At 38.1% G+C, this 11,272-nt stretch overlaps 1 protein-coding gene across 1 annotated transcript in view; it reads left to right on the top strand.

Annotated features, from left to right (window-relative positions):
• The first annotated feature begins 265 nt into the window (after positions 1 to 265).
• The window catches only part of LOC129821377 (integrin beta-2-like), a 31,353-nt gene continuing 20,346 nt past the window's right edge, over positions 266 to 11,272 (top strand). Inside the window, exons 1-4 of the mRNA XM_055878990.1 lie at positions 266 to 363; positions 9,079 to 9,127; positions 9,221 to 9,318; positions 10,889 to 11,087. Of these exons, the coding sequence (XP_055734965.1) occupies positions 9,082 to 9,127; positions 9,221 to 9,318; positions 10,889 to 11,087 (343 nt within the window). The 5' untranslated portion in view covers positions 266 to 363; positions 9,079 to 9,081. The remainder of the gene's footprint in view (positions 364 to 9,078; positions 9,128 to 9,220; positions 9,319 to 10,888; positions 11,088 to 11,272) is intronic.

Genomic DNA, 11,272 nt, shown 5'->3' with positions numbered 1-11,272 from the left:
GGCCATATACCACACCCCCTCGGGCCTTATTGCTTAGTTATATTATACACTGTGTGTACAAAATATTTCGAAGACCTTTCTAATATTGAGTTGCAGTTGATTTAACAAGTGGCATCAGTAAGGGATTATAGCTTTCACCTGGATTCACCTAGTCAGTCTATGGAAAGAGCAGGGGTTCTTTAATAGTGTTTTGTACACTTCCTCTATGTTCATACCATTTCCCTCCATAGCCTTCCTGTCATGTGGGTGGTTGTGTTTCACAAGCTAACTGACATTCACCTCAAGCAGTCAGTAAGCCGCATAGAGAACGCACCCATGACAGTGAGTTGAGGGTCACGTAGGAGCCGCACCACCTTGACTTTTGTGAGTAGCATCCTTACTGCTGTATATAAGATGTATGTTTGTTGATTCGTGTAAGGTCACTGGGCACAATAACCTTTTTTTTTACTAAGCCTACTTTATAACTGATTACTAAATGTATCAAATGGGACGTTCTATCTTTAGGAAAAGCATACAGATACTAGTTTTTCATGTGTTAAACTAGAGTTGATCAAAGTCAAAAATAATGTAATTTTGTGGCATATCAGATCAACGATTTAGGTTCAGGATTTACAATTACCCGACTATAGGGATTTATATAAAATATATCAATCAAATGTATTTTTAAAGTCCTTTTGACCTCAGCAGATGTTACAAAGTGCTTTACAGAAACCCAGCCTAAAACCCCAAACAGCAAGCAATGCAGATGTAGAAACACTGTGGCTAGAAAAAACTCCCTAGAAAGACAGGAACCTACTATAGGAAGAAATCTAGAGAGGAACCAAGCTCTGTGGGGTGTAAAAGAGATAACCATTACACTTGAGCCATATACTGTATGATTATTCTATATACACATATTTGTTTTTTTCTATAAAATCTGCCAATTTTTTAAATGTCATTACTTTGAGATATAAGGGGGAATCATAGCTATATTCAATACAATTCATGAGTTGATTTAAAACCTATGTTTAATCCTTTATCATGGTTGGTGTCGTGATGGATTTGTCCAAAATTCGGGTGACATAAACATAACTTTTCTGTCATCAAAAAGAAAGGAGGACCAAGGCACTCTTCATATAATTAATTAAAATGCCTTTATTTGTATGGCATGTTCAATGGAAACAAAATGTTAAAACTCTGACGTGTTTCAGCGGCATGGCCTTTGTCAAAGAGCACCTTCTGTCTACCAAAGTCGACTATTGTGAACCTTAGCAGGGCTTCTCTTCCTTCCTTTTGTATTACTTTTCTGTCCTTGCATTGTAAGTTGTCCTTATATCATATATTAAGCAATAATCAGTTAAATTAGACATTGAACTTGAACCCTGTAATAATCCTGGATCTAGGTGTTGTTTGTATAGAGATCTCAGAAATGCAGTGTAACAATGTAACATTTGGTGTCTTCTTATATTACGGGGTGAAAACAGTTTTCATAGGCACACTAATTCAAAATCAAATGCCTCTAAATGAAAGATACTTAAAACGTGCATCGATACTGTCATTAACGTGGTTCTTCAATAATTATGCATAATACTTATTGAATGCGCATTTGGTGTCCAGCTGATTTGTTACGCCTTGATATGTTCACATATCATCATCTAATCTATGAAGGAATTTCCCGAATGACAGTCAAGTGACGAACAGCTGTTTTCATACGTTTCTTATTCCTCTGATTGGACACTGAGTCAACTGTACGCAATTGTTTAGGAGTAACTATTGTGCGACACCCAAAGCTATTCCTATTAATTATTATGGATATAATGACAACAAAATACATAGAGGGCTAATTCACAATATGATCTGGTAATGAAATAACATGACAAATATATTTATTTTTCCATGTTGCACCTGCAATTTTAAACAATACAAGGGGCTTGAAGAAGCCTACTTTAACTTGAATTTCGAGCTCAGAAATGTAAGTACTGGAATAGGCCTACCTTGTAAACCAGACATTTCCTCAACTTGGTGCTTGAAAAGTAGTAGCCAATTTATAAGCTCCTGCTCCCTTATAATTAGCCAGTATTTCCTTTTTGATCCGTTTTTGTGAGAGATGTGGCCACTTTCATTTGTTTCCCGTCACTTAAATTGAAGGGTGTCGTGCGGTTATTATGACGACAACAAGTAATGCTGGCTTCAACTTGGCTCTCCATACAAATCCTTCTATTGAAAAGGGAGCCTGGTTTATGGTCAATTTCTCATTATAAAAACAGCAATGGTGAGATTCAAATGGTGAGATTAATTCTAGCACAATTCATGGCTGTATTGTGTGCCTGTGTCGGCCACATAGGCGACAGAAAAATCGCCATACATGCAACAAACATAATATTTTGTCAGGCAATGTCCACATTATTCTCACATATTTTAGAATGAGGTAATAATTTGAATATTTTGGTTTCAAACCATTTTGAAATGTTTATCCCAATGTCACACTTTGGCCCATTCTTTTTTTTAGAAAGACCTATTTACAGCTGACGTTGACCCAATGTTTAACTGTCATATGAGATCATTCCGTTGATTTATCAATACATGTACAAATAAACGTTTGCAAGAGGAACTAACATTGTGACTCTAATGCCATGTCTTTGGAGGAACAGAAAAAACTCCTAAGCAATGATAAAAAGACTCTCGATGAACTATAAATGATGTAGAATATCATAAAAGGACAGTAGCCATCCAATAGTATCACAAATGAAAGCTCACAGGCTGTTTTGTCTGGATATTATTAGTTTCTCTATAGCCTAAAGTTGAGCATTTAATGTTTCTAATATTAGCCCATTTAGTTGACACATATTTGTGGCGGATTACTCACCACTTACGAAATGATAGTGAGGCAAGAGAAGATCATGATTGCTCATGCCTTATAAGGAGAGGAGTGAATTGCTTAAGTACTGCTAGTTAACCATTTGAGAAGTGAGACATTTCACAAGAGTATGGGTCGTTCCAACTTAAAAATCAAAGGAAAGAGGATTTCAACACACACCGTCTCACATTGTTCTAAAATCATTTCTGTAGTTAGCAACATTAGCATTCCTGAAACATTATTTTGTTGAAATATTATTTGATCTCTGAGAAATAAAGCTAATTTAAGCAAATATAGCCCAGAAGCCAAATGAGAAAATAAGCCAAATTAGCAATTTTCATTTATAGGATTCAGATAATATTCAATACATGTAGTACCCAACATCCAATTTGGATCTTCCTACATTTAAGTATAAGTAAAACATGAGGAATCAAAAACAAATGGTCAAAAGCCACACACGGACCCCCTCACACCCCAACAACAATTATACACTATCATTCTCTATGTCTGACAAGTAGTATGAAGCTGTGGCTTGGAGTATTGCTTCTCCATACTATGTAATGTACTCCCTGTGAATCTGGTGATGTTTTTTCCCCTGATCAGAGAAATTAGTCATTGATGTCACTTCCATTATTTACCATAACATACCAGGTTCTGAGCACTAGATGACGCTGTTCCTGCTATACCACCACACTGTTATCCGTTTTGCTGGTCTCCTGTGTTTATTAAATAGAGCACAACATTTCCTTTACAACTTTGGGTAGAAAACCAGTAGATTTGGCTCATTATGAAAATGTATTGTGTGATCATCCTCACAATTCAAGCCAGTCCTACATGAAAGCAATTCAGTTTTGTTCTCTAGTGTACTGTATCTGGGGTGGCAGCATAGCCTACTGGTTAGAGTGTTGGACTAGTAACCAAAAGGTTGCAAGATCAAATCCCCAAGGTAATAATCTGTCATTCTGCCCCTGAACAAGGCAGTTAACCCACTGTTCCTAGGCTGTCATTGAATATAAGAATTTGTTCTTAACTGACTTGCCTAGTTAAATAAAATAAAAATGTAATCTAATACCTTTGGAATTTAGGCCTTGTAATATAAGGAGTTGAATCTTTTGCCATGTTTGGATGAATGTTTCATTTGCTGATGATCACATACTTTTCATGGGTCAATCAAGCTGCCATCTGGCATTATAGTTCTATAGGCGGAACATCTATATTGTGAGCTTGTCTTGTCCACTTCTGAAGGATTTACCATAGAAGTACATATGCAGTGCCTGTGGATGTTGACTCTTAATTTGACATATATTTATTGAATATTATCTGAATCCTGTAACATGACCAATTTGGGTGCAATTAATTAGCTTAATTTCTCAAAGATAAAATAATATTTCAACAACGTAATGTTTCAGGACTGCCAATCTTACCTGTTTCTAAGTAAAGAAACAATTACAGATCAATCTGAGATGGTGGATGTCATGGATTAATGTAATGCTAGAATGACTCATATGGGCCAATTTCCCAGAACCAGATCAAACCTATTCCTGTATTAAGAGTACTCTCAGTGGAGATTCTACATTGAGCATAGTTTTCAGCCCCATACAGTGCCTTGCAAAATAATTCATCCCCTTTGGCGTTTTTCCTATTTTGTTGCATTACAACCTGTAATTGAAATAGATTTTTATTTGGATTTCATGTAATGGACATACACAAAATAGTCCAAATTGGTGAAGTAACATAAAAAACATTACTTGTTTAAAAAAATTCTAAAGAATTAGAACTGGAAAGTGATGCGTGCATATGTATTCACCCCTTTGCAATGAAGCCCCGAAATAAGATCTGGTGCAACCAATTACCTTCAGAAGTCACATAATTAGTTAAATAAAGTCCACTTGTGTGCAATCTAAGTGTCACATGATCTCAGTATATATACACACCTGTTCTGAAAGGCCCCAGAGTCTGCAACACCACTAAGCAAGCGTCACCATGAAGACCAAGGAGCTCTCCAAACAGGTCAAGGACAAAGTTGTGGAGAAATACAGATCAGGGTTTGGTTATAAAATAATATCTGAAACTTTGAACATGCCACAGAGCACCATTAAATCCATTATTAAAAAATGGGAAGAATATGGCACCACAACAAACCTCCCATGAGCGGGCTGTTGTCGCTTGCTATAGACCACCTTCTGCCCCCAGCTGTGCCCTGGATACCATATGTGAATTGATTGCCCCCCATCTATCGTCAGAGCTTGTGCTGTTAGGTGACCTAAACTGGGACATGCTTAACACCCTGGCCATCCTACAATCTAAGCTAGATGCCCTCAGTTTCACACAAATTATCAATGAACCTACCAGGTACACCCCCAAATCCGTAAACACAGGCACCCTCATAGATATCATCGTAACCAACCTGCCCTCCAAATACACCTCTGCTGTCTTCAACCAGGAACTCAGCGATCACTGCCTCATTGCCTGCGTCCGTAATGGGTCAGCGGTCAAACGACCACCCCTCATCACTGTCAAATGCTCCCTAAAACACTTCAGCGAGCAGGCCTTTCTAATCGACCTGGCCCGGGTATCCTGGAAGGATATTGACCTCATTCCATCAGTAGAGGATGCCTGGTTATTCTTTAAAAGTGCTTTCCTCGTCATCTTAAATAAGCATGCCCCATTCAAAAAAAATTGAACCAGGAACAGATATAGCCCTTGGTTCACTCCAGACCTGACTGCCCTTGACCAGCACAAAAACATCCTGTGGCGTACTGCATTAGCATCAAATAGCCCCTGTGATATGTAACTTTTTAGGGAGGTTCGGAACCAATATCTGTAAATAGCCCATCCAACTACCTATTTATTTATTTTTGCTCCTTTGCACTCCAGTATCTCTACTTGCACGTTCATCTTCTTTACATCTATTACTCCAGTGATTCATTTGCTGAATTGTAATTATTTTGCCACTATGGCCTGTTTATTGCCTTACCTCCCTTATCTTACCTAATTTGCACACACTGTATATAGACTTTTCTATTGTGTTATTGACTGTATGTTTGTTAACTCTGTGTTGTTGTTTGTGTCGCACTGCTTTGCTTTATCTTGGACAGGTCGCAGTTGTAAATGAGAACTTGTTCTCAACTGGCCTACCTGGTTAAATAAAGGTGAAATCAAAAAAATATATTGAAAAAGGTTCACCTTCCAGCAGGACAATGACCCTAAGCATACTGCTAAAGCAACACTCGGGTGGTTTAAGGGGAAACATTTAAATGTCTTGGAATGGCCTAGTCAAAGCCCAGACCTCAATCCAACTGAGAATCTGTGGTATGACTTAAAGATTGCTGTACACCAGCGGAACCCATCCAACTTGAAGGAGCTGGAGCAGTTGTGCCTTGAAGAACGGGCAGAAATCCCAGTGGATAGATGTGCCAAGCTTATAGAGACATACCCCAAGAGACTTGCAGCTGTATTTGCTGCAAAAGGTGTCTCTACAAAGTATTGACTTGGGGGTGAATAGTTATGAACGCTCCAGCTTTCAGTATTCTTGTCTTATTTCTTGTTTGTTTCACAAGAATCTTGCATCTTCAAAGTGGTAGGCATGTGTAAATCAAATGATACAAACCCCCCAAAAATCGATTTTAATTCCAGGTTGTAAGGTAATAAAATAGGAAAAATGCCAAGGGGGAAGAATACTTTTTGCAAGCCACTAAAAGTCTACGTAGATTCATATGTATTGTATGACTGATTGTCCTCCAATAACCAACAAGCTAGCTATACCTCACTGGGTGTTTTATTTTTATAGTTTTTTTGCTCTTAGGTACCCACCTGGATAAATAATAGTAATTCATCATTTACAGTGCCTTCAGAAAGTGTTCATCCCATTGACTTAGTCCAGATTTTGTTGTGTTACAGCCTGAATTCAAAATGGATTAAATATATTTTTTCCCACCCATCTACACACAATACCTTTATAATGACAAAGTGAAAACATGTTTCTAGAAATGTTTGCAAATGTATTGAAAATGGAATACAAAAATGCTAATTTACATAAGTATTCACACCCCTGAGTCAATACTTTGTAGAAGCACCTTTGACAGTGATTACAGCTGGGAGTCTTTCTGGTTAAGTCTCTAAGAGCTTCCCATACCTGGATTTGTGCAACATTTGCTCATTATTATTTTTTAAATTCTTCAAGCTCTGTCGAATTGGTTGTTGACCATTGCTAGACAACCATTTTCAGGTCTTACCATAGATTTCCAAGTACATTTAAGTCAAAACTGTAACTCGGCTTTCAAGAAGATTCACTGTCTTCTTGGTAAACAACTCCAGTGTAGATGTGGCTTTGTGTTTTAGGTCATTGTCCTTCTGAAAGATTAATTCATCTCCCAGTGTCTGGTGGAAAGCAGACTGAACCCGGTTTTTCTCTAGGATTTTGCCTGTGCTTAGCTCCATTCCATAATGTATTTTCTCTGAAATATTCCCCAGTCCTTAATTATTACACACATACCCATAACATGATGCAGCCACCACTATGCTTGAAAATATGGAGCGTGGTACTCAGTAATGTGTTCTATTGGATTTGCCTCAAACATAACTTTTTTTTTCCTGAATACAAAGTGTTAATTGCTTTGCCACATTTTTGGCAGTATTACTTTAGTGCCTTGTTGCATGTTTTGGAATATTTGTATTCTGTGCATGCTTCCTTCTTTTCACTCTGTCAATTGGGTTAGTATTTTGGAGTAACTTCAATGTTGTTGATCCATCCTCAGTTTTCTCCTATCATAGCCATTTAACTCTGTAACTGTTTTAATGTCGCCATTTGCCTCATGTTGAAATCCCTGAGTGGTTTCCTTCCTCTCTGGCCACTGAGTTAGGAAGGACACCTGCATATTTGTAGTGGCTAAGGGTGTTGATACACCATCTAAAGCGTAATTAATAACTTCACCATACTCAAACGGATATTCAATGTCTGTTTGTTTTTTTACCCATCTACCAATAGTTACCTTTCTTTGCGAGGCATTGGTAAACCTCCCTGGTCGTCGTGGTTGAATTTGTTTTTGAAATTCACTGTTCGACTGAGACCTTACATGTAATTGTACGTGTGGGTTACAGAGATGAGGTAGTTATTCTAAAATCATGTTAAACACTACTGCAAACAGAGTGAGTCCAAAGTTTAATCCATTGTACATTCAGGCTGTAACAACAGCTATGTTTTGGAACGATCATTGTATCTCCTTTAGTCTCTCCATTCATATTAGTGGATTTGTCTTCAGTATGTGTGGGTTTAGTTCATGGAGCTCCTTATGCAAACCCTCTGTGTTGCTCACTAATTTCCATTATAGCAGCCCAATGACAGAAAGTGGAACTATAGATTCCTCTATGAGAAAAGATTAAGTGTCATGTAAACAAAATGGATATTTAAAGTAATGAATTCACAAAAGTGTATAACAGTGCATAACCATGCATGGCCTGTTTACTTCAACGCTGTAATGGTGTGATGCCGTGAGTCCACAAAAACAAGTAACTATGGAAATAGTAGTCTCCATTGCCACAAACAGAACGAGCACATAATCATTATAACCAGTGCTAATAAATACCAGAGCCATATATTTAAAGAGTTACTTAAGTACAACTTTTAGAGTTTGAAATATTGCTTTCATTCTAGACACCCGTTTTTGTGCTAGCTCTAAAGAAATTAAAATATGAAGCATATAACTTTGATATCCTGCGTGTGCTTTTCCCTGTGGATGTATTTTACATTTCCTCTTTTCGGAATTTGCACAGCAAACACTTACTTGGAACAATTTATTATGATCTTGACTGCAAGGAGTTTTGATTGAAGATACTGTAGATTACCAACAAGCACTGTGGGTGTGAATGTTTGTGAAAGTTTCCAGGCCTGGCGATACTGTGGTGGCCATTGTTGACGTTCTCTTTTTTTCTTCATTTCTTTAACTCTGAACTTCTAATGGAGCCATCTCAGTTTTATTTTGTTCAACTGCCCTTAACAGTGAGACTGTTGATCACATCCACCAAGACTGTTTTTGCTCAGACAGAGCATTGGCCATATAATGTGCATCAGATTGTAATGGTGTAGGAGCTCTTAAAGTGTATGTTCATCTACAGCGCATGCATCTTTTACTGGTCCTTGAATGGTAAAAGTTATATCACTGGATCTAAAAGGTGTGCCTGTAATAGTCTTCGACATGGTCAAGGTTGATGGACTGACGGCTGTTACTTCTTTCTGTCACCAGGAAATGTATACGTGTGTGTCTCTCCTGCTCCTGCTGATGGGCAGAGGTGGTAAGTTTTTACAGTCATCAAATCCCCTCTTGATATTGAAAAGTCTCACAATTACAAAATGAGAGTCATCCTGCGTGTGTGTGTTTACCATAGTTCTCTCCCAGGAAGTGGAAGTATGTTCTAAAACGGTGATCAACTCCTGCAGCGACTGCATCAGATCAGGAGCGTACTGCACGTGGTGCAAACAACTGGTGAGGAGCACAAATATGTGTGATAGTAGTGGTAAAACTAGAGACGTATATTACAAGAGTAAGGCGTGGGCCCAAATGCTGACACCTTTGTGAGTTCCCATGTATGTATAAAAGCTGTGTGGGTACACTAGGTGTCAGTGGTGGAAAAAGTAGCCAATTGTCATACTTGAGTAAAAGTAAAGATACATTACCTTAATAGAAAATGACTGAAGTAAAAGTGAAAGTCACCCAGTAAAATATTACTTGTGTCACGATCGTCTTCGTATTGTGAGAGAGAGGACCAAGGCGCAGCGTGATATAAATACATCTTCTTTATTTGAAGAAGAAAAGAACACGAACACTAATACAAAACTAAACAAAAACAACAAACGACCGTGAAGCTACAAACGAAAGTGCATAACACAAGCTACTAACGTTAGACATAGACAATTACCCACAACCTACCTAATGCCTATGGCTGCCTAAATATGTCTCTCAATCAGAGACAACTATAGACAGCTGTCTCTAATTGAGAACCAATTCAGGCAACCATAGACTTTCCTAAACACCTACAATGAACACAACCCCATACACTCTACAAAACCCCCTAAACAATACACACACCCTAAACTAGACAAAACACACAAACATCCCATGTCACACCCTGACCTAACTAAAATAATAAGGAAAATAAAGATAACTAAGGCCAGGGCGTGACAACTTGAGTAAAAGTATAAAGGTATTTGGTTTAAAATATACTTAAGTATAAAAAGTACATATAATTGGTCAAATATATTAAGTATAAAAAGTACATGTAATTGGTCAAATATACTTAAGTATCAAAAGTAAAAGTATAAATTATTTCAAATTCCTTATGTTAAGCATACAAGATGGCACTCAGACATCATTGACAAATTTGTTTTTAGTGAGTCCGCCAGATAGGAGGCAGGAAGGGTGACTCGGGATGTTCTCTTGATAAGTGTGTGAATTGGACCATTTTCTCATCCTTCTAAGCATTTCAAATGTAATGAGTACTTTTGGGTGTCAGGGAAAATGTATGGAGTAAAAAGTACAATCTTTTCTTCAGGAATGTAGTGAATAAAAGCAAAAGTTGTCAAAAATATGAATAGTTAAGTACAGAAGCCACCAAATAATGACTTAAGTATTACTTGAAATGATTTGTACTTAAATACTTTACACCGCTGCTCAGTGCTGGCATTATGCATTTGGCTGTCTATGTAAAGCGGGGTGTATGCAAACAGAGCTGAGAATATGCATGAAGGTGTTAAGCCACAGTATGTGGGTTGGTGTGCTAGCATATGCATGTGAAGAGCACATTTAATTTCCATCATTTGAATAATAGTCATTTACATCTAAATGTGTAACTGTGCACAAGGACAGTCAATTGCAACCACGTTTACAGAGAATGGGCAACTGAAGAACAAGTACAATTGTGAGTTACAGGATAGTTTGTTGATAGTCTGATAGAGCGTCTACAGACATGGTTGACATATCTTAGGGCCCTAACCATTCAAAATGAATCCAAACACACTTATTTTAAATCCAGAGTTTATGTTTGTCCCATTCCCAGAACTTCACCAAGCCAGGTGAGCAAGAAGCAGCTCGCTGTGACACCCGGGCTCAGCTAGAAGAGAGGGGCTGCAAGGAAATCATATCCCCTCAGAATACCCTTACTGTGACTAAGAACACCGCCCTGTCCACCGATGCATTTGTCAAGGACGAACCCATCCAGCTGCGTCCTCAGGAGGTCAATCTGAAGCTCAGACCAGGTGGGTGTTCTCAAAATGGCCAAATTGGGTTTTTCTTCTTCTTCGGTGGAGTTTAACGGTAGATGGCTTCCAATGTTAGCGGTGCATTACTGCCCAAACTGGGTTCTAAGATGACTGCCATGTTTTTAAAATCATGTAGTTGGATGAAGGAGTAAAAGCCTGTTTTAGCATGGGCAGCGCCATTA

This window comes from Salvelinus fontinalis, chromosome 23 (genome assembly GCF_029448725.1).
Source record: "Salvelinus fontinalis isolate EN_2023a chromosome 23, ASM2944872v1, whole genome shotgun sequence".
Taxonomy (NCBI): Eukaryota; Metazoa; Chordata; class Actinopteri; order Salmoniformes; family Salmonidae; genus Salvelinus; species Salvelinus fontinalis.
Note: the sequence above shows the minus strand (reverse complement) of the source record. Positions and strands in the feature narration are given on the sequence as shown.